Source organism: Pristis pectinata, chromosome 12, assembly GCF_009764475.1.
Source record: "Pristis pectinata isolate sPriPec2 chromosome 12, sPriPec2.1.pri, whole genome shotgun sequence".
Taxonomy (NCBI): Eukaryota; Metazoa; Chordata; class Chondrichthyes; order Rhinopristiformes; family Pristidae; genus Pristis; species Pristis pectinata.
Window position 1 is genome coordinate 5,148,292 of NC_067416.1, and position 23,870 is coordinate 5,172,161.

A 23,870-nucleotide genomic window follows, 5' to 3' on the forward strand; every position below is an offset into this window, starting at 1 on the left:
CTTGTTTTTAGCACCCCCTCCCTGGGGAAAATGACCATGTGCTTTCACCCTGTCTATGCCCCTCATGATCTTATATACCTCGATCAGGTCACCCCTCAACCTCCTACGTTCCAGGGAATAAAATCCTAGGCTATATAACCTCTCTTTGTAACTCGGGGCCCCCAAGTCTAGGCAACATCTGATAAAACTTTTGTGCGCTCTTTCTAGTTTAATAACATATTTCTTATAATGGGGTGACCAAAACTGGCAAGGCTTGTGTTGGGTTGAGAGACAGGGCCTTTGCTACAGACTCTCTTCAACTGTACACGTCTTTCTCACTGAGACATTGTCAACGTTACCCACTCACCAGGAAAAGTGTTTGCAACAATGCCTCGTTTTCTTTAAGCAATGCAGAAGAAACATCTCATCAAATATGGAGTAAAAACTGTGTTGAGCAAAAAAACATGAAAATAAATACCTTTCAATTGTTTATTAAACACTTTTGTAACTGACTACAAAAATACTTGGACATTTGGGAACATGGGCTGGTTGACAGCCATTGCCAATCATCCTATTGCCTTCCTTATTGGTGACGGGAATGCCGGGCATCATGATGATTGACATATTGGTCAACCAATGGTGGGAGCAGATTAGTTGAAAGCAGAAGAGTTGGGAGCCCCAACAAACAATTTAAGTAAAAGCAGAATATTAAATCCATTAAAAAAAAATACACAGACACAGAAAATATGACTTTAAAAAGGTAAAAGATCTTTGGTCTGATTTGGTCCTCAGGACAGAGTTTATCCATAATTGCTTCCTCTCTCTTACAGACAGAAGTGTGCCGTCTCTCACAAAGATGTTCTCAGCCCAGAAGCCTTGCTCCCTTCACAAAGGTTCTGCTCCGTGCGGAAATGATTCTCCCAGCACCCCCATTCCCAGGACGTTCCTCCAACATGGAGGTTGGAGATGAATGAGTGAAAAGGGTCTGGTTTGGAGGGAAGGAGGGGGGGGGGCAAGGGAGGGTAGGAGGGAGGAGGAGAAGGGAGGGAGGGAGGGAGGGGGAGGAGGAGGAGGAGGAAGGGCATGAAGGAGAAGAGCAGGGAAGGAAGAAAGGGGTGAAAAGGGAAGAAGGGAGGGGGAAAAGAGGGATGAAGGGTGAAGGAGGGGAAGGAAGAGGGTGGGAGGGAGGGAGGGAGGATGAATTGCTTCTCAGTGCCTCTGTTGCTGGAGCTTCTGGTGCCACTGCTGCCTCAGTGGTATCCTCCGGGTTGCCCTTGGTCCCACCTTGCGATGGGGTACTTGGCCGGTGACGTTCTGCCGTGGTGGGACGGTGGACACACTGGTAGAGAGCACAACCACCTTGGGCACCAGTCGGAAGTCCAGCTGTTGGGGGGGAAGGGGGGGGTGGAGATAGAAGGTCAGATCTTCAGAACTAAGGAGGGGTTCGGACAGGGAGTGGGGTAGGGGTGGGCGAGAGTCAATTTTGTCTCTTTGCAAACTCAACACAACCTTTACTCATAGGGAACCAAGAGGCGGCAAGAAAAATCCACAATGATCTACATCAGGGGTTATTGGGGGAGACAAGCAACAGATTCAGTCAAGTCCAGTCGAGTTTATTGTCATGTGCACAAGTACGGTGAGGTACAGGCGCAGTGAAAAACTTGCTTGCAGCAGCATCACAGGCACGTAGGTACAGACACCACACAGAACGTAAATTACACCGTGAAGAGAGAAGATAAAAAGTCTAAAGAAACAAGACATTAGTGCCAAAAAGCAAATCACAATTGAAGACAAATCCATGGTGGTGCAAGAGGTGGTCTGTAGAGTTCTGTTGCTAAGGTAATGGAACATTGCTGAGGTAACGTCACAGGCAGAGGGAGAGGTGGAAAGATTCCAATGCAGCCGAAGGAGCAATGGCCAGTGCTGAACTGATTACAACTGGAAATGTTATTTAATCTGTTCGTGGGATTGACTGGCCTTTCCTTAATTGCCCTTGAACTGAGGAGATGGAGCTTGACCTGGGGGTTTGATGTGGGCTGGAGTCACATATAGCCAATCGGGGCAAGGACGGCAGATCTCCCTTCCTTGTGGACATTAGTGAACCAAACGGGTTTTGACCATAATCTGATGATAGATCGTCAGCCAGAAAGAAGGTTTTCCCTCTTTCAAGGGTTGTTGAGCATTTTTCAGTCTTTTCAGATGCTGCCATCAGGCAGGAGGTACAGGAGCCTGAAGACCCACACCTCAAGGTTCAACAACAGCTTCTTCCCCACTGCCATCAGGTTCTTGAACCCACCGGAAAGACCCAAACACTACCTTGGACTATATTTCTTTTTCTCTGTGTTGTGATGTTTATTCTGTCATGCAAGTTATGTATAGCTTGTTCATTTAAGTGCATGTTAACTTATGTTTGCATTGTCTGTAACGTACTGTGCGGCTGCTGCAAAAAGCTAGTTTTCATGGCATTTATACCCTGGGAATGAATGCCCATGACAATAAACTTGAACAATCTGGAAGTTGCATGGTTGTAGTTACCAAGATTAGTTTTTTGAGCAAATTAAAGTTCATGATTTAATTTCATGTATTTCAGTTCCCCAAGTGGGTTTTGAACTCATCCTTGAATCAATGGTCGGGTCCTTTGGCTGCCATTCAAGGCAACTCTGTCACTATGGCAGCCTACACATAACCCTCAAGGTGTCAGAACTGCAGGAGCACAGAGACTAGTGGATCCTCGGGACTGGAGGAGATTACAGAAAATAGGGAGGAGGTGAGGTAATGGGGAGGGATGAGAAGAATTGGTCAACTGGAGGCCCAGGTAGGTCAGTGAGTGGAGGGGAGAGGGTTGGGGACGAGGGTGGGTGATGGATGAACAGGACATGGGCAATAGAGTTCAGGATGAGGGGTGAGGAAGTCACTGGAATAGCCCAGGGTTATAATTCTGACTGTGTGCGCCAATGTGAAGTACCTTAGGGCAAATTTAGCACATTGGAAGGGTCGTAGAGTTGCAAGTTACCACTGCAGAGTTACATAAATTAAATAAAAATCAGGAATAGGGACTCACCCGAGTTGACTGATTATCATTAACACTGATGTGAGCAGCTTGACTTTCATAACCAGGTGCTGATGCGGTAACAATATATTTCCCCGGTAACAGCAAACGGAAATAGTCCCCGTCCAGACCTCGAGACAAAAACAAGCGGCAGTTAGCCAGACCTGTCCATCCCTTGGTTCACACTCCTGGGATGGGGAGACATCTCACTACCAGTCAGCCGGTCCACAGAGCGGGGCAAAATTCCCAGCAAAGATGAGCTGAATGCTCAGCTTCTTGGGTCCGGTACTATCTTCACTCTCCTCCTCCTCCCATCGACATAGAGCAGTACAGTACAGGCCCTTCGGCCCACAATGTCGTGCCGACCTATATGAACCTTATCCCCATTCAATCTACCCCCTCCCGTAACCCTCCATTTTTCTTTCGTCCATGTGCCTTTCTAATAGTCTCTTAAATGCCCCTATCGTATTGGCCCCTACCTCAAGTCTCATTGAGATAGCATTGGGGCACGAGACAATGTTTTTTTGAGTAAGACCAGGGCTTCCTCATTCCCAGAACCAGAACCCAGAGGAGTGGATGACCAGCCAAAGACTGAGGGCCAAGGAGAGGGGTTAGTGGTGTGGTTGGGTAGGGGAGGTGTGGTTGAAAGGAAGGGAGAAACCACTACCTGGTGGCTGTTTATTTGCCAATGGTGACACCAATTGGGGCATCATAGAACATAGAACAGTACAGCACAGGAACAGGCACTTCAGCCCACGATGTCTGTGCCGAACATGATGCCAAGTTAAACTAAACCTATCTGCCTGCACATGATCCACATCCCTCCATTCCCAGCATATTCATGTGTCAAATACTAATAGCCTCTTAAACTTCACCAAACTACCTGTTTCCACCAATACCCTGGTAATCCATTCCAGGCACCCACCACTGTCTGCATAAAAAACTTGCCCCTCAAGTCGCCTTTAAACTTCCCTCTTCTAACCTTAAAAGCATGTCCTCTGGTGTTTGACATTCTTACCTTGGGAAAAAGACTGACTGTCTACCCCACCTATGTCGCTCATAGATGTTACAAACTTCTGTCTGGGCTCCCCTCCACCTCCGATGCTCCAGAGAAAACAACCCAAGTTTGTCCAACCTCTCCTTACAGCGCATGCCCTCTAATCCAGGCAGCATCCTGGTGAACCTCTTCCTCACCCTCTCCAAGGTCTCCATATCCTTCGTGTAATGGGGACGCAATACTCCAAGTGCGGCCAAACCAAAGTCATATCTAAAATATCATTTCATTGACAGGTAATGCACAGAAGGCCATTCAGCCCACACACCCATGCTGGCCAAAGGCAGGTTGATGTAACTTCCCAGACCTTGGTCCAGAGCCGTGTCCATGAAGGTCCCCGTAGAAATGATGATCCAGGTACGTTTTACCTGCAGAGAGGGTTTCTGCCTTCACCATCCTTTCTGACAATGATTGGTGGACCCCTGTTAATGGTCCTCAACTCTCCCCTAATTCTTTACTTTTAAATCTACAATCCCCAATTACAGAGGTATGTGGAGGAATCTCCTGGCAAAGGCAACTCCTCCGACTGTCCCTTCCCCTGCTTGGGTGCGGAGCTCCTGACCTGTTGCAAGTCTCCACACTGTCTAACCCTCGGTGGGAGGGCGATGTGAAATGGCGGTATCACAGGCTGCAGAGCAAGCTGGCCACCCCAGTGGGAGGAGTTGGGGGGGGGGTGGGGTGGTGAGGTGATAGTGGGTGGGGGCATTTGGACAAAAGGGAGTAAAATACCACAGAGGAATGCATTAGTTTTGTTGCTGTGGAACATACCTGTGGTGACATCGTGATTGATGCCAAAAACAGAGATGACAGCCTCAGGAATCCCATTGTTATTTTCATCCAAAACCATTCCTTTAATTCCCTTGTGAACCTGAAAATGATTTGGAAAGCGACAACTTGTCACCTCACTGTTCATAAGTCGCAGTAAATCTCTCTCTCTACTATACAGACAAACACTCCCTGGAAAACAGGGCAGGTTAGATACAGAGTGAAGCTCCCTCTACACCGTCCCATCACACACTCCCAGGGCAGGGACTGCACGGGTTAGATACAGAGTGAATCTCCCTCTACACCATCCCATCACACACTCCCAGGGCAGGGACCGCACAGGTTAGACACAGAGTAACACAACAAGTGCAGATATTTGGGATCCAAGAGGCCCACGTTCCAAATGTTAAGCTGGGATGCTTACAACCATGAAAAGCATTCTCATATCAAATATCCTACATTCCAGTGAGAGTGGAACATTTGCACTGACAAATCATGCAGGGCCACATCCACTCCAGTGGCTGAGATAAGATACAATGTGCTGTGTTTGACAGAGGTTGGGCTATTTTTAATATTCATAATGGTATGCATGGAGTCAGTGTAACAGCACAGAAGAAACATATCTATGGGGACCTTTTCTGTCCATCTAAACTCATCCTATTTGCCTGCCTAAGGTCCGTATCTTTCTCTGCCTTATTTATTCGTGTCTATCTGTGTCTTAAAAATAATGATCATACCTGATCCCATCACCTCCTCTGGCAGCGAGTTCCAGATATCCACCACTCTCTTCCCTCTCAGATCCCCCTTAAACCTCCTTCCTCTCACCTTAAACCCATGCCCTCTTTGTTTCTGATATCTCTACCATGGGCTTCATGATTTATACACCTCTATCAGGTCACTCCTCAGCCTCTGATCCAGGAAAAACTGGCTAACCAGTGGTTTGTGAAGTTGCAACATGATGTCCTTGTATTTGTATTTCTATGCCCCACCCTATGAAGGCAAACATACCGTATGCCTTCTTCATCACACTCTCTGCTGGTGTTGCCACTTTCAGAGAACCATGGACTTGGACCCAAAGGTCCCTCTTGTTCATCAACATTCCTTAGCGCCCTACCATTTACTGTACATGTCCTATTTGACTTCACAAAATGAATCACCTCACACTTGTCAGGATTAAATGCCACCCAACTTTCCATCTGATCTACATCCTGCCCTACCCCTAGACAAGCTTCCTCGCTATCCACAGCACCACCAATTTTCTTGTCAGCTGACAACAATCTCTGAAGTATTGGGCTCAGAGCAAGCCACCTGAAGCTATCCGGCCTTTTCCGATGGGATCAGTATCGGCAACTCTTCGGCAGTCTGTGGAAAGGCATGCCTGGCTTTGTTGGAAGTTTGTCCCTCCCAATGAATATTGTTCTGATGAAGCAGTATTGATCTGAAATGTTAACTCTGTCCCTATCTCCACAGATGCTGCCGGACCTGAGTATTCCCAACTTTTTCTTGTTTTATTTCCAGCAGCTGCAGTTTATAATTTCATCCTATGAATTTCCAACAGCACTGTAAAAGTAATACAACCTTCTGTCCATATCGATGAACTCAAACAGTTGAATTTTCTCTGCTGCCCAAAACTATGCAATTTGAATTTGGTGACTGGTTTGAGTTGCTCTCAGAGGACTGGGTGAACCCTTACCTCTTCGATGTAGGCTAGCAGTGCTTCTCGATTCCCGTACCACTCCCGCTGCAGCTCGTTCTCCGGTGGGAATTTCCTGCAGCTCAGCTCCAGCGTAATCTCAAAGCAGTTGGTGTGGAGGTAATTGAAGTCTTGCATCCCTGGGTGTCGCACAGGAAGCAAGAGTTCAGTCGCCAAGGCAAAGCGAAACAACCCTACAAATGAAGTTTGACCCTGCCAATGGGACCACAGGTCAGGAACGTGACGTACCTGAGAGGTGAGCCGGTTTGATGATAAACTGAGCCAGCAGCCCCTCAGCTCGAAAGAGGGCGATGTTACTGGATAGAATGGGGAGGGAGAGGAGGCTGGGGGTCAGGGGGGTAGTGGTGGACAAATGGGAGACCCTGACCCACCAAGTTTACAGCCTTTGGCTTGGCTACTTTCACCTCTGAGACAGATGGTCATGGAGTCAGATATGGCTTCAGAGACTTAAGCATTGCAATGTGGAGGGAGTGCCACACTGTCAGCAGTGCCAGCTCTCAGAAGAGAAGCTAAATCAAGCTGATCCCAGAGCAGGTGCTCTCTCCAGTGCCCTGGGACCGATATTCATCTCTCAAACAACCTCATTGAAACAGACCGCCATCACTGTCACATTGCGATCTGTGGGATCTTGCTGTGCGGTGTGGTTTCCACGTTTCCCCACATGACAACAGTGGCAGCTCAAGAGTACTCCACCGGCTGTCAAGTAGTTTGGGATGCCCTAAAAAGGATGTGAAAGGTGCCATATGAATGCAAGTCCTGGTGGGTGAGAAGTGTCCTGGACTGTCCCAAGGATTGCACCTGACGTAATCATGAAGCACGAATTCAGAGTCTCAAGTGCAGGTCCGTTCCTGCATTTAAAGCGGGGTTAAAAAAATTCAAAGGTTAATTGGAAAAATCTTTGGTCCCAGTGGGGCAAGAGGTGGTCCTGACTTTGGGTTCCCAGTCCTGTCACCAAGATGTGTCAGTGGGTCTAATGGGACCACCTTTGTCCACCATACTGTATAAAGGACACTGCCCTGAGATTTGGACCAGGTCATGACCTCCTGACAGTCATTACATCACTGCAATCACCACAGGTGTTACCATGATAGAGGAGCAAGTACTGTATGAGTAAAAGGGTGCAGTACATGCTCATCTGTACCAATGGTGTTGACATGGAGATGGTGGAGAGGAAGTTTCTAGGTGTGAATATCACCAACAATTTGTCCTGGACAAACTACATAGACACTATGGCCAAGAAAGCACACCAATGCCTCTACTTCCTCAGAAGGCGAAGGAAATTCAGCATGTCCCCGTTGTCCCTCACCAATTTTTACAGATACACCACAGAAACCATCCTATCCAGATGCATCATAGCGACCGCTCTGCACAAAACCACAAGAAATAGTGGAGAGTTGTGAACACAGCCCAGTCCATCACGAAAACCAGCCTCCCCTCCATTGACCCTGTTCACATTTCCTGCTGCCTTGGGAAAGCAGCCAACATAATCAAGGACCCCTCCCAGGTCATTTTCTCTTCTTCCCCTTCCATCGGGCAGAAGATACAAACGCTCAAAAGCACGTGCCACCAGGCTCAAGGACAGTTTCTGTCCCGCTGTTATAAGACTATTGAATAGTCCTCTAGTACATTAAAGATGAACTCTTGATCTCTCATTCTACTGCATCATGGTCCTTGCACCTTATTGTCTGCCTGCACTGCACTTTCTCTGTAACCGTAACACTATTTTCTGCATTCTGTTATTGTTTTACTTTTGTACTACGTCGATGTACTATGTATGGAGTGATCTGTCTGGATGGCACGCAAACAAATGTTTTTCCACTGCATCTGGGTACATGTGACAGTAATAAACCAATTAGGGTGTCAGGGAAGGACAAATGGCTGCCTTCACAGCAAAACCATGATTGGTAGGGGTCTTGGGCACTCATGATTGGCTGTCATATTGAGGAGGGGCTTAGACATAATACTGGCTGAAGAAAGGAGATGAGGAGGTGGGGGGGGGGGGGGGCGGGGGGTTGGCATCTCTCCTCTGACACAGAAGCAATGGATGCATTTGTCCCTGCCTCACCACCCAATATATCCAGAGCTCTGGTGGACATGGGTGGCAGAGTGTCACAGCAGCTGTCTCTCAGCTCCAGCAGCCCGGGTTCGATCCCGACCTTGGGTACTGTCTGTGTGGAGTTTTCTCCGTGATTGCGTGGGTTTCCTCCCACATCCCAAAAGAGATGTTGGTAGATCAATTGGCCTTTGTACTGTAGATGGGTAGCAGGACAACCAGAGGGAGTTGATGGCCATGTGAGAGGTAGGTTACGGGACAATTAGTGGGGGGATTGGGATTGATGGGATTGCTCTGACAGCCAAACTGTGACATATGAAATCTCCCTCCCTTCCACCTCTGTCACTCAATAGGTCACAGACACAGCGGTGCAGAACAGGGCGCCTCACCCCTCGCAAGTGAGTACCAGCTGGCTCCATTGGTGATCCCATCAGGAAAATAGTCTCCACAGTTGGTCCCACTGTGCATCCATCCATGGGAGAAGGAGTAGACACGGGCAAGCTGGGAGAGGGGTTAACAGAAAGACAGACAGGTACGATTAATTTTCTGGAGTTAATAAAAGAGTATCCCAATGTTCACAGAAGCAGTTCTCAATAATTATCAAAGTCTGGACTCCAAAGTCACATGCTCCCAGGGCAGGGACAGCACGGGTTAGAGGCAGAGTGAAGCTCCCTCTACACCGTCCCATCACACACTCCCAGGGCAGAAGCGAAACAGGGGAGACATCCACCAAATTCTCTTAACCACTGATCTGCTCTAATGAGAATCCCTCTCAGCAAGAACAGTCAACTCCACCCCAGGGTCCCTGTGCTTTCCACAGTGAACAGATGAGGCAGGTGTTGATCCAAAGTGTTCCCACACCAGGCACCCAGTGAAAGGAAGAGCCAGCAATCTGCCACAGCATGAAATACAGCTGCTCCCTCTGGTGGAGTCCAACAATGTAAAGGATGCAAATGTACTTACTCTGATAAGATAAGATAAGATTTCTTTATTAGTCACATGTACATCGAAACACACAGTGAAATACATCTTTTGTGTAGAGCGTTCTGGGGGCAGCCCGCAAGTGTCGCCACGCTTCTGGCGCCAACACAGCACGCCCACAACTTCCTAACCCGTACGTCTTTGGAATGTGGGAGGAAACCGGAGCACCCGGAGGAAACCCACGCAGACACGGGGAGAACGTACAAACTCCTTACAGACAGCGGCCGGAATTGAACCCAGGTCGCTGGCGCTGTAAAGCGTTACACTAACCGCTACACTACCGTGCCTGCAAACATCTGACCCAGATAAGATATCTTGATATTCACAGTGAACCACATTCATTAGAATCAGAAACCATCTTGCAGCCAATAGTTGCTGCTCGATATTTAACCACCCCTCCCAACCAAACCTCTCAATGAGGTTTCACTGCTGCTCGTTTGCAATTCACTGCCAAAACCCTTAACTGGATCCCAATTTGTACACCACATATATTCATCATACGAGCCCTTGTGGTGAAGGTGGCTTGTGTTACAGCCATACAAGGTGTTGGTGACCCTGCACTTGGAGCATTGTACACAGGTCTGCTTGCCATTATATGGGAAGAGTGTGATTAAGCTAGAATGGACAGGCTGGGACTGTTTTCCCTGGAGTGAAGGAGACTGAGGGGTGACCTTATAGGGGTTTATAAGATCACTAGGGGCAGAAATAAGGTGGACGGTCACAGACTTTTTCCCCAGGGTAGGGAAGTCTTAAACTAGAGGGGGTTGGTTTAAGGTGAGAGGGGAAAGATTTAGAGGGGACCTGAGGGGGAGGCTTTTCACACAGAGGGTAGTGAGTGTATGGAACCAGCTGCCCAATAAAAGACACTTGGGACAGGTACCTGGATAGGAGAGGTTTAGAGGGATATGGGCCAAATGCAGGCAAATGGGACTTGCTCAGGTAGGCACCTTGGTCAGCATGGAGGAGTTGGGCCAAAGGGCCTGTTTCTGTGCTGTATAACTGTATGGCTCTATTACTTGTGACACTTTGTGAAGGCTGAGGGAGTAATGCATGGTTGTAGGGGTGGGTTTGCAGGTGAGACATTTAACCCAGGGTCCCTTCTGATTGTTCGGGCAGACGTTGAAGATCCTCGGCACCACTTCCGTTGGGGAATGGTGGTGGGAGAGTGAGGGAGGGCTTCTCTGCCTGATGCCCTGGCTAATATTTAAACTTTAACCTACACCACTGGCTTAAAACAAAAGATCCATCATTATTCCCTCAGGGATCTTGCTGCGCTCAAATTGGCTGCATATTAAAAGGGCAGGCATGGTAGTGTAGCGGTTAGCGTAACGCTATTACAGTGCCAGCGACCTGGGTTCAATTCCGGCCTCTGTCTGTAAGGAATTTGTACCTTCTCCCCGTGTCTGCGTGGGTTTCCTCCGGGTGCTCCGGTTTCCTCCCACATTCCAAAGACGTACGGGTTAGGAAGTTGTGGGCATGCTATGCTGACACCGGAAGCATGGCGACACTTGCAGGCTGCCCCCAGAACACCCTACGCAAAATGATGCATTTCACCGTGTGTTTCGATGTACATGTGACTAATAAAGACATCTTATCTTTACCCTACAATGGCCATACCAAAGAGACATCATTGGCTACAACTTACTCTGAAACACCCGGAGACTCGTAGTTATTACCTTCTGGAAGAGTTCATGATCAGGTGTACTGGAGACGATGGGTCGGTGCTGGACACGTCCAGCAGGCTCCAGAGCCTTGTCGAAGGGGTAATTCGCCACCACGGCCCCTCCGTGCAGATTGGCCGACAGAACAAAGTTGTAGCTCTGCATCCAGCGGATGACGGCGTACGTCTCCCGCTCCACCTGCCAAGGAGAAGCATCACAAGGCTGGGGCTGCATTTCACCAATCGAGTTATGATGCATCTCTATAGAACTCTGGTCAGGCCGCACTTAGAGTATTGTGTGCAATTCTGGTCACCTCACTATAGGATGATGAGGCGCAGAGGAGGTTTACTAGGATGCTGCCTGGATTAGAGGGCATGTGCTATCAGGAGAGGCTGGACAAACTTGGGCTCTTTTCTCTGGAGTGGTGGAGGCTGAGGGGTGATCTGTTGGAAGTGTATAAAATGATGAGGGGCATAGATAGGGTGGACAAGCAATATCTTTTTCCCCATTACTGAGCGATCCAATACCAGAGGGCATGCATTTAAGGTGAGAGGGGGTAGGTTCAGAACAGACATGAGGGGTAAGTTTTTTTCACTGAGAGAGTGGTGGGTGCCTAGAATGTGTTGCCTGATAGGGTGGTGGAGGCAAATTCATTGGGGGTTTTAAGAGGGGCTTGGATGGGCACATGAATGAGAGGAAGATAGAGGGATATGGGCATTCTGTAGGCAGGAGGGAATAGCTATGTCAGCACAACATTGTGGGCCGAAGGGCCTGTTCTGTGCTGGCCTGTTCTATGTTCACCACTGCCTGGGCTCCATCACCACCACTCAAAGGTCCTTCATTACTCTATCTTCATTCACATCCCCAATTTCCATTCTATTGGATCAGAAAAGTTTAGCGGGATATGACCAAACATGAGCAAATGGGACTGGCTTGGGTGGGCACCTTGAATGATGGGCTGAAGGGCCTGTTTCCGTGCTGTATTACTCTATGACCATTTCCTACAGTTCTCGAACTCCCTCCCCAATCCCCTTGGCCTTGGTCTCTCCCCACTCCTCCAAGACATTCCTCAAATGACAGCTTCCCCGACCGAACATTGGGTCTCTCATCCTAACAGGTGGCTCGGCCTAAAATTGTGCTTGATGTCCCAGCTCAGAACTGCCTTTGGGATGGTACTGTTAAAGACATTACACAGTAGAAACTTTTGCAGAGATAGAGAGGGGCTATAGTTGGAAACTGTTGAAAGCCCTGACTGCCGTTTTATTTTATTAATCAGTCACCTTCATTGGGAGCCTCTTGGACAAGCCCAGCACTGAGTGTCCAGTTGTCCTGAGACGAAGGGTCTATCTAGTTCACTTCAGATGGCAATTCCAACAGAACCGTGTTGGTGTCGGACTGGAGTCACAGAGGCCCAAGCCATTCACAGTACAGCACAGACGGAGGTCATTTGGCCCATCATGTCTCTGCCAGCTCGATGTCACCGGGGAGGTGGTACAGGAGCCTGAGGACCCACACTCAACAATTCAGGAACAGCTTCTTTCCCCTCTGCCAACAGATTTCTGAACGGTCCACGAACATTACCTTGTTATTCCTTTTATTTTGCACTATTTACTTATTTTTGTAATTTACAGTAATTTTGTCTTTGCACTGTACTCCTGCCACAAAACAACACATTTCACATCATACATGTCAATGATAAAAGTCTGATTCTGTAGGTGACACTGCCTCCCAGATCCAGTAACCTGGGTTTAATCCTGACCTCCGGTTCTATCTGCGTGGAGTTTGCACGTTCTCCCTGTGACTGCACAAGTTTCCCCAGGCGCTCTGGTTTCCTCCCACACCCCAAAGGCGCGTGTTGGTAAGTTAAATAGCCGCTGTAAGTTGCTCTAGTGCGCGTTAGAATCTGGGGGGGCGGGGGGTGGAGATGGTGGGAATGTGGGAAGATTAAAATGGAATCAGTGTGTGGGAGCTTGATGGTCCTGTTTCCGTGCAGTACGACTCTACGATCAGCCTTGCTCTCCCTCATTCTTTCCCCAGACTTGCCAACTTCTCCCTACTCTGGGTAGTTATCCAATTCCTGTTTCCACTGCCCTTTCAGACAGGCTGTTCCAGATCAAGAAATAAACATCTCTGCTCACTATCTGGCTGCCAACTACCTTCACTTCATGGCCTCCAGCCACTGCCAATGGTTCCTCCCGACTTCTGCCGTTAAAACCCCCTCACTGAACCCCACGGATAACACATAGCCCCGAAAGCACGGTAGTGATCCATTTGGGTCACTGGAATCCAAGGGCTCCAAGCTCACTGTTACTAGTCTCAGGTTTTTATTTCCAGATATTTTTAAACAAGGAATGAAAATTCTCAAACTGGCCATGGTGGAATTGTAACTCCTGCTCTGAAGGTTCTCAGTCCAATTCTGATCTATTTCACATGCTGTTGATTTGCTAAATTATGTTCCGGCACATCAGTGTCACAGCTTGGAGAACCAAAGACTCTTTCAAAGTTTCCAGTATCTATAATAAATACTTACTCAGGTACTCTCAGGGCAGGGACATCAAGAGTTAGATACAAAGTAAAGCTCCCTCTACACTGTCCCATCACACGCTCCCAGGGCAGGGGCAGCACGGGTTAGATACAGAGTGAAGCTCCCTCTACACCGTCCCATCACACACTCCCAGGGCAGGGACCGCACAGGTTAGATACAGAGTAAAGCTCCCTCTACACTGTCCTGTCACACTGTTTATGGGAGGTACAATCGTACAGCTGGTTGAATCGCTGCTTCACAGCTTTAGCAGCCCAGGTTCAATCAGGACCTCGGGTGCTGTCTGTGTGGTGTTTGTATGTTCTCCCTGTGACCGTGTGCATTTACCCCGGCTTCCTCCCACACCCCAAAGGTGCGAGTGTTGGTGGATTAATTGGCCGCTGTAAATTGCCTCTAGTGTGCAGGTAAGTGGTATAATCTGGGGAGAGTTGATGGGCATGGGCGGTGTGGGAAGAAAATGGATGCTTGAGGGTTAGCACGGACCCAGTGGGCAGAAGACCCTGTTTCTGTGTCGTATGACTCTAAGACTATTCCCAGAGCAGGGAACAGCCTGGGTTAGAACTCACAGGAAAACTGCAGATGTTGCTAATCGGAAAACATCACCAATAGCTTGTCATGGTCTAACCATGTAGATGCCACAGCCAAGAAAGCTCAGTAGTGCCTCTACTTCCTCAGGAGGCTAAAGAAATTTGGCATGTTCCCTTTGACACTCATCAATTTTTAATTGATGCACCACAGAAATCATCCTATCTGGATGCATTACGGCTTGGTACGGCAACTGCTCTGCCCAAGACCGCAAGAAACTGCAGAGAGTTGTGGACACAGCCCAGCACATCAAGACACTGCCTTGGTGAAGCAGCCAGCATAATCATAGACCGCACCCACCCGGGTCATTCTCTCTTCTCCCCCCTCCCATCAGGCAGAAGATACAAAAGCCTGAAAGTACATACTACCAGGCTCAAGGACAGCTTCTATCCTGCTGTTATAAGATGATTGAACGGTCCCCTATGGATAAAATGGAACCTTGACCTCACAATCTATCTCGTTATGACCTTGCACCTTATTGTCTGCCTGCCTGCACTTTCTCTGTAGCTGTTACACTTTATTCTGCATTCTGTACTGCTTTTACCCTGTACTACCTCAATGCACTGTGTAATGATCTGTATGAATGGTATGCAAGAAGTTTTTCACTGTACCTCAGTACAAGTGACAAAAATGATCTAATTCCAATTAAACTGAGGAAGAGTTTCTCATGTTTGGATGAAAGGTTTCAGATCTGAAACATTAGCAGTTTTTCTCTCTCCACAGATGCCGCCTGACCTGCTGAGGGTTTCCGGTGTTTTCTCTTTTTATTGTTATATTAGAACTCACAGGCCCCTCCCCTGCACACTTCCGTTGACCAATGGGAACTGTCATGCGCCTCGGCTGGTTCTGCTGCACGGACTCACCTGCTCCTCCCAGTTGCTGCCGAGCGAGATGTGGTGGTTCCTGCCTTCCATCTTCTGCATAGCCAGGTGTAGGTCGGGAAAGTTACGGTTCAGGTCAATCCCACGGGCGTTTGCCCGCCCTGTCACGTATGAATTCATCTCCGGCCCCTGCAGAGAGAAGTTCACCCTGATCGGATCTCTTTGCCATCTCTTGCTCATCCACACACACTAGGAGCAAGTCACTAGATCCCGAAAGCCTGCTCTGCCATTCAGTGAGATCATGGCCAATCTGGTTTATCAGAACAGTCACAGATCCAGCAACTCTGGTTCGATCCTGACCTTCTGCCTGTGTGGAGGTTGCAAGTCATCCCTGTGACTGGGCGGATTTTCTCTGAGTACACAGGTAACACGAGAGGCTGCAGATGCTGTAATCTGGAGCAACAACCAATCTGCTGGGGGAACTCAGCGGGTCGAGCAGAATCTGTGGCAGGGAAGGAACTGTCGACATTTCTGGTTGAAACCCTGCATCAGGGCTCACTGGTGCAGGGTTTCGGCCTGAGGCATCGACAATTCCTTTCCTCCCACAGATGCTGCTCGACCCGCTGAGTTCCTCCAGCAGATTGGTCGTTGCTTCCTCCGGGTGCTCCGGTTTCCTCCCACATCCCAAAGACGTGCAGGTTGGTGGGTTAATTGGCTGCTGGGGATTGCCCCTGATGCGTAGGTGAGGGGTAGAACCTGGGGGGAAGTTGACGAGAATGTGAGGAGAATAAAAAAATGGGATTCATGTAGGATTAAACGGATGCTTGATGGATGGCACAGACTCAGTGGGGTGAAGGGCCTGCTTCCCTGCTGTATCTAACCTCAACTCTAGAGTCTTGTCTACCCCCAGCAACTTTTCACCCCTCACTTATTTACCACTGCCTTAAAAATATTCCAGGTCTATGAGTTTAATTTAGGGACAGGTGCTAGGATAAACCTGATCTAGGCTTTATAAAAGCAGTCAATCGCATTCTGCGGAACCTTCCCCTGAATGGGTCAGACTCTCATCCCTCCCACGACCTATTTGTCCCACTGCTGTCTGGCAAGCAGTACCGGATCATCCGGGCCAGAACTACTAGACTGTACAACAGATTTTTCCCCCCAGGCTGTCAGGCTCCTGAATACCCTGGAGGCAGTCTCAGGCAAATGCCACGTCAAAAGTCCTGGTTTGCACAACAGCGTATAAGAACTTTGGCCGCTGCTGAACATGTTTATACACTTAGTGCAATATACTGAGTTCTGTATTTTCTTTGTCCAATTCAGTTTTGCACTAACCTTGCACTAATTTTGTATTCTGTATGTAATTTGCACAATTTTTCTGTCTGCTTTTATTGTATGTCCTCTGTTCCATGTATGTCTGTTGTGAGAGTCTGGGGGAAAACGACATTTTGTTCCTCCATGTGTTTTTACAGCATATGGGTGAATCACAATAAGGTATAATTTGACTTGACAACTTGACTTGACAGAAGAATTGCACCTAATTCTGGGCTTCACACTTCATAGTAGCAAGGTCTCAGAGACCGAGTGATAGAGATTCAGGGATAAAGGGCTTCAGTTCTATGGAAAGACAGGGCAGAGGAGGTTAAAGGGAGTTTTATTAAGGGTGTTCAAATTCACAAGGGTTTTTGATAATTTGGAAGAAGCAGTTTCCAGGGGCCGCAGTTTTCTCCCACACCCTGGGTAGGTTAGTTGATCGCTGTAGGTTGCTCCTCGTGTAGGTAAAGTCAGAAAAAGAATCAAGGGGGTGGGGAGGGGAATTGAGAGGCATGTGAGAGAGAATAAGTCAGCAGGGATTCAGGGAAATAAGGAAGGAATGGGCCTGGTGGGATTGCTGCCCTGGGAACCAGCAGGAACGTGATGGCCCAAATGTCCTCCACTTGTGTCGTTATAAATTGTGGGTTCAAGTCCCCCTGCAAAGCTCCAGGTTCAGGGATGACACTCCACACAGTCCTGAGGGAACGCAGCATCAGCGGGGCAAATGTTGGACCAATGCCTTGGCTGCTGTTTTCAGTGGATATAAAACACATTGGAGGTACAACCCCGAGGCCAATACTCCATCAGTTACCACCACCAAAACAGGTGACCTGTTCCTCATCACGCTGATGTTTGTGGGAGCTTGCTGTGTACAGATTGGTTGCTAGATTCCAAACAAGAAACCACATTGCAAAAATGTACTTCATTAGCCATAAAGCCATTGTGGGGTCTTGAAAGTTGCTGCATTTTATGCTTTGTCTTTTGAAATGCTTCTCTTCTCCCCACTCCCTGCCTCCCTCTCCCTCCCATCTTATCTCCCCCTCTTCCTATCTGGCTCTTGATTTCTCCTCCCTACAAGTCTGGCTCCCTTTCCCTCTCCCCCCATGTCTGGCTCTTTCCCTCCATCTTCCTGTTCTCCCTCACTCCAAGAGTAGTTCTCCTTTTCTCCCTCCCTCCCCCCACGTCTGCTCACATTTTGCTCACATTTTGAAATGCTTCTCTTCTCCCCGCTCCCTGCCTCCCTCTCCCTCCCATCTTATCTCCCCCTCTTCCTATCTGGCTCTTGATTTCTCCTCCCTACAAGTCTGGCTCCCTTTCCCTCTCCCCCCCATGTCTGGCTCTTTCCCTCCATCTTCCTGTTCTCCCTCACTCCGAGTAGTTCTCCTTTTCTCCCTCCCTCCCCCCACGTCTGGCTCTCTTTCCCCTTACCACCTTCTAACTTCCAGCTTTGGGACACAGTGTCATTGGAGGGTGTGTCAGACTGGAGGGTGTGTCAGACTGGAGCGCAACCCTGACCCAGCAAACAACATTTCTGCCGCTCCTGCTAATCACCAATGCTTTTAATCTTCTCTTTTACCCTTCAAAGACAAAAAATAAACCATCAAAGCCGCCCGGGTAACATATAATTCTGACCACAAACTGAAGGCACAGCTTGAAAGGATTTGACTGGAAGTTAAACCTATCATTTTATGCACCGAATTTAGAATATCGTGAAGGAGACAAGGCATGGTGTCAGGTTGGACTAGGACTTCATTCCTGGTTATTTGGGTTAAAACCAACACAGGCTGAAGAGATCATCATCTCAGAGCTTTGAATGAATGTTTTTTGGGAAAGTGCTGATTCAGCCTCGGTATGGGAGACACTATGTTTATATGGGACAGTGTAGAGGGAGCTTCACTCTGTATCTAACCCGTGCTGTCCCTGCCCTGGGAGTGTGTGATGGGATGGTGTAGAGGGAGCTTCACTCTGTATCTAATCCGTGCTGTCCCTGCCCTGGGAGTGTGTGATGGGACAGTGTGAGGAAGCTATGTTCTTTTGGGTACATTAGATCAGTGACTGCCTTTCAGAAGAAAACATTGTGTGGCCAGATCATGAGAGGTTCTGTAGAGATGGACTCCCCAGGTAAGATTGGCAGCTTTTAGAAAGAGGAGCCTTTCCTGACCGGTTAAAGCCATGGATTTAGCTTATGTGATGTTAGAAGTAGGTTTTGAAGATTCCCAAAAATTGGAGCAGAGGATTGGGTAGGGGCAGGGTGGGGAGGGGAGTAAGGCTGTCTAGTAAGCCCTTTGTTTCTGATCAAAGATGAAGGTGATGATGTGATGAACTTGTTGCTAGAGTGAATGAGGGGCCGTGATTGGTGTCTCGGAGGCACTAGTGTGGGGAGGTTGCGTTATTCATAAGAGAGACCAGCAAGGTTGCGATGGGGGGTGAGCGCAGGGACAAACCTTGTACCTTCTAACCACACCCACCAACCCCAGGAGCCTGTGGTCCCCACCATCTGGAGGAAGGAGTTACCTGATCAGCAGCCACCTCGTATCCGTCAGGGTTCATGGAGGGCAGGATGTGAATGCGGGTTTCGTGGATCAGGTTGGTGATGCGCGGGTTCCTCCGGTTGTACTCCTCACACAGGTACTGCGCCAACTGGATCAGGAGCTCCCGCCCCAGCACCTCGTTACCATGCATGTTCCCCACATACTTAAACTCTGGCTCCACTGCAAGCACAGCACAAGAAACGTCAGCGATCGCCACACACGCACTTTGCTCTCCAACCTTCTCTCCTGCAGCATCACACAGCAGAAGGTGGCTGCTCAGCCCTTTCTACCCCTGCTACCTCTTCCAACACCATCATTTCATTAGCCCACCTCTTTTGTTCCTTTTCCAAAGGAGGTTTATTCAGTGATTACAGGATCACATTAATACAATATAACAGTACTTCACACTATTTACAGGTTCAAATTATAACACAGTCATTGCTATCCGGAATGCACCGGAGCTCCTGAGGTGCCCACCGGTCCTGGAAAGCCTCCAGTATACCCATGGATACCACATGCTCCTTCTCCAGGGACACACGGGCACGGATGTAACCTTGGAAGAGGAGCAGGCAATCGGCTCGGGTAGGACCCGAGTGCCCGCTGCTTGGACCCGTGAATGGCCACCTTGGCCAGGCCCGGGAGCAAACCAACCAGGAGATCCTCCCCACCCCCCCCCCCCCCCCCCCCCCCACTGAGCAACCACTGCCTCCCCCCCGGGTGGCCGCAGATCAGGAGCACAGGGCTGAAGTGCAGCCAGAGCTTGAAGAGCAGCCCCTTCAGATACTCTCAACCTCCATCTATACATGATACACAGTCTCCTCCTGGCCGCAGGAAAAACAAGCGGCTGGGGAGTCCATAAACTGACTTAAAGAATCTGTTACGTGGTACTGCTTTGTGTACTAATCCCATCTGTCTGCACATGGTCGGTATCTCTCCGTGCCCTGCCTGTTCACGTGTCTGTCTAAATGCCTCTTAAATGTTGCTATTGTATCTGCTTCTGCCACCTCCCATGGCAGTGTGTTCCAGGCACCTACCACTCTATGATAAAAAAATTGCCTTACAAATCTATCAAGGGCCTATCTAGTGCAGCAGTGGGAAGTGTGTATGGATCCAGAAGAAATGGCGGAGGTACTTAATGAATACTTTACATCAGTATTCACTATGGAACAAGATCTGGGGGATTGTAGTGGGGACTTGCAGCGGGCTGAAAAGCTTGAGCATGTAGATATTAGGAAAGAGGAGGTGCTGAAACTTTTGGAAAGCATCAAGTTGGACAAGTCGCCAGGACCGGATGAGATGTAACCCAGACTGCTGTGGGAGGCGAGGGAAGAGATTGCAGAGCCTCTAACGATGATCTTTGCATCATCGATGGAGACGGGGGAGGTTCTGGAAGATTGGAGGGTTGCAGATGTTGTTCCCTAATTCAAGAAAGGGAGTAGGGATAGCCCAGGAAATTATAGGCCAGTGAGTCTTACCCCAGTGGTTGGTAAGCTAATGGAGAAGATCCTGAGAGGCAGGATTTATGAACACTTGGAGAGGTATAATATGATTAGGAATAGTCAGCATAGCTTTGTCAAGGGCAAGTCCTGCCTTATGAGCCTGATTAAATTTTTTGAGGATGTGACTAAACACATCGATGAAGGGAGAGCAGTAGATGTAGTGTATATGGATTTCAGCAAAGCATTTGATACCCCATGTAAGGCTTATTGAGAAAGTAAGGCGGCATGGGATCCAAGGGGACATTGCAGTGGGGATCCAGAACTGGCTGGCCCACAGAAGGCAAAGAGCGGTTGTTGAAGGGTTGTATTCTACGTGGAGGTTGGTGACCAGTGGTGTACCTCAGGGATCTGTACTGGGACCCTTGCTCTTTGTGATTTTTACAACCGACCTGGATGAGGAAGTAGAGGGGTGGGTTAGTAAGTTTGCAGATGACACAAAGGTTGGGGGTGTTGTGGATAGTTTGGAGGGCTGTCAGAGGTTACAGAGGGACATAGATAGAATGCAAAGTTGGGCTGAGAAGTGGCCGATGCAGTTCAACCCAGATAAGTGTGAAGTGGTTCATTTTGGTAGGTCAAATATGATGGCAGAATATAGTCTTAATGGTAGGACTCTTGGCAGTGTGGAGGATCAGAGGGATCTTGGGGTCAGAGTCCATAGGATGCTCAAAGCGGCTGCGCAGGTTGACCCTGTGGTTAAGAAGGCATATGGTGTATTGTCCTTCATCAATCGGGGAATTGAATTTAGGAACCGGGAGGTATTGTTGCAGCTATATAGGACCCCGGTCAGACCCCACTTGGAGTACTGTGCTCAGTTCTGGTCGCCTCACTACAGGAAGGATGTGGAAGCCATAGAAAGGGTGCAGAGGAGATTTACAAGGATGCTGCCTGGAATGCGGAGCATGCCTTGTGAAAGCAGGTTGAGGGAACTCGGCCTTTTCTCCTTGGAGCGACGGAGGATGAGGGGGGACCTGATAGAGGTGTATAAGATGATGAGAGGTATTGATCGGGTAGATAGTCAGAGGCTTTTCCCCAGGGCTGAAATGGTTGCCACAAGAGGACATAGGTTTAAGGTGCTGGGGAGTAGGTACAGAGGAGATGTCAGGGGTAAGTTTTTTACTCAGAGAGCAGTGAGTGTGTGGAATGGGCTGCCAGCAATGGTGGTGGTGGATACGATAGGGTCTTTTAAGAGACTGTTAGATAGGTACATGGAGCTTAGAAAAATAGAGGGCTATGGGTAAGCCTGGTAATTTCTAGGGTAGGGACATGTTCGGCACAGCTTTGTGGGCCGAAGGGCCTGAATTGTGCTGTAGTTTTTCTATGTTCTATCTCATTTAAACTTTCCCTTCTCACCTTAAAGTCAAGAAATAAATATCCTTCCCATCTTTTAAGCTTTGTGGACACTCCCACTCTGTTCCTGCATCACCTGCAGGATTTATTTTATCTTTATAATGTTTTTCCTTTGTCTTCCTTCTTCATTGCAGTTACTTAAGGGTAGGTGGTAGCTGCCCGGAGCCAGGGAGGGTCAGACAGTCGAGGGAACATCAGAGCACTCTACTATGTGCAGTTTTGGGCCCCTTATCTTAGGAAGGATGTACTGATGTTGGAGAGTGTTCAGAAAAGGTTTATGAGGATAATTCCCGGAATGAAAGGGCTTACATACGATGAGAGTTTGTCGGCTCTTGGACTGTACTCACTGGAGTACAGAACAATGAGAGGGGACCTCATAGAAACATTTCAAATGTTGAAAGGATTGGACAAAGTAGATGTGGCTAAGCTGTTTCCATTGGTGGGTGAGTCCAGGACTAGGGGGGCAGAGTCTTAGAATTAGAGGGTACCAGTTTAAAACAGAAATGAGGAGATAATTCTTTAGCCAGAGGGTCATGGATTTATGGAATTCGTTGCCACATACAGCTGTGGAGGCCAGATCATTGGGGGTGTTTAAGGCGGAGATTGATAGGTATCTAATTAGTCAGGGTATCAAGGGATGTGGGGATAAGGCCAGAAATTGGGGCTAGATGGGAATAGTTTAGTTTAGCTCAGCTCATGGAGCAGACTCGATGGGCCAAATGGCCTACTTCTGCACCTTTGTCTTGTGATCTTGTGAGTACACTGTCCCACAGATACCTGACAGTGTTTCTACCTCAGCAGAGTAATACGGACCCAGCTGGGTGAACAGAAGTTCAGTCAGAGAAGCAAGTTCTTGAGAGGGCACTGAAATAAAATTGGGAAGAGGTAGAAGGATTTAGGGAGGGAATTCTGATACTTCACCCCTGATGAGCAACACACACACAAAATGCTGGAGGAACTCAGCAGGTCAGGCAGCATCCGTGGAGGGAAATAAACAGTTGATGTTTCGGGTCGTGACCCTTCACCAGGACTGGGTTTCCAGTTTAAACTAATCTGGCAAGGGGGATGGAAACCAGGATGTTAGGATACAAGATGATAGGGTAAGGGAGGATGTTTATAGAAACAAGTCCAAGACAGTGTGCAGTGAGGATGGTAAGAAGGACAGGCAGGTGAGAAGTCGGGATAATTTGCTGAACAACAGAAGCACAACAAAATCACTAGCAGATACTGGACTAAATGTACTATATTTAAATGCACGTAGCATTAGGAATAAAGTAGATGACCTAGTGGCACAACTACAGGTTAATAAATACGACATTGTGGCAATCACCGAGTCATGGCTTTATGACGGATGTGATTGGGAACTGAATGTCCAGGGGTACACAGTGTATAGGAAGGATAGACAGGTAGGCAGAGGGGAAGGTGTGGCCATAATGGTTAGTAGCGATATAAAATCAATAGAAAGGAAGGACATTGGGTCAGAGGAGGTGGAATCCTTATGGGTGGAGCTAAGAAATAGCAAGGGTAAAAGGACAATAGTAGCAGTCGTATATAGGCCCCCTAATAGCAGTCAGGAAGTGGACGATAAGTTGCAGTTTGAAATAGAAAAAGCATGCCAGAGTGACAATGTGAAGATGATTATGGGGGATTTAACATGAAGGTGGACTGGGAAATCCAGCAAGGCAGTAGAACTCAGGAGAGTGAGTTTGTGGAATGTCTACGGGACGGTTTTTTGGAGCAACTTGTTGATGAGCCCACCAGGGGATCGGCTGTTTTGGATTGGGTGCTGTGTAATGAATCGGAGGTGATTAGGGAACTAAAGGTAAAGGAACCACTGGGAACCAGTGATCACAATATGATTGAGTTCAGTTTCAAGTTTGAGAAGGAGAAGCTGATAACTGGTGTATCGATATTTCAGTGGAACAAAGGAAATTACAATGGTATGAGAGAAGAGTTGGCTCAAATTGATTGGAAG

The 23,870-nt window shown here is 48.3% G+C and overlaps 1 protein-coding gene across 1 annotated transcript in view; it reads right to left on the reverse strand.

Moving 5' to 3' along the window:
- Positions 1-434: 434 nt before the first annotated feature.
- cpn1 (carboxypeptidase N, polypeptide 1) overlaps positions 435-23,870 on the reverse strand; it is a 32,257-nt gene continuing 8,821 nt past the window's right edge. The window contains exons 2-9 of the mRNA XM_052027110.1: positions 19,033-19,229; positions 15,247-15,393; positions 11,272-11,454; positions 9,004-9,115; positions 6,541-6,680; positions 4,851-4,950; positions 3,041-3,159; positions 435-1,362 (exon numbers count right to left, since the gene is read on the reverse strand). Of these exons, the coding sequence (XP_051883070.1) occupies positions 1,189-1,362; positions 3,041-3,159; positions 4,851-4,950; positions 6,541-6,680; positions 9,004-9,115; positions 11,272-11,454; positions 15,247-15,393; positions 19,033-19,229 (1,172 nt within the window). The 3' untranslated portion in view covers positions 435-1,188. The remainder of the gene's footprint in view (positions 1,363-3,040; positions 3,160-4,850; positions 4,951-6,540; positions 6,681-9,003; positions 9,116-11,271; positions 11,455-15,246; positions 15,394-19,032; positions 19,230-23,870) is intronic.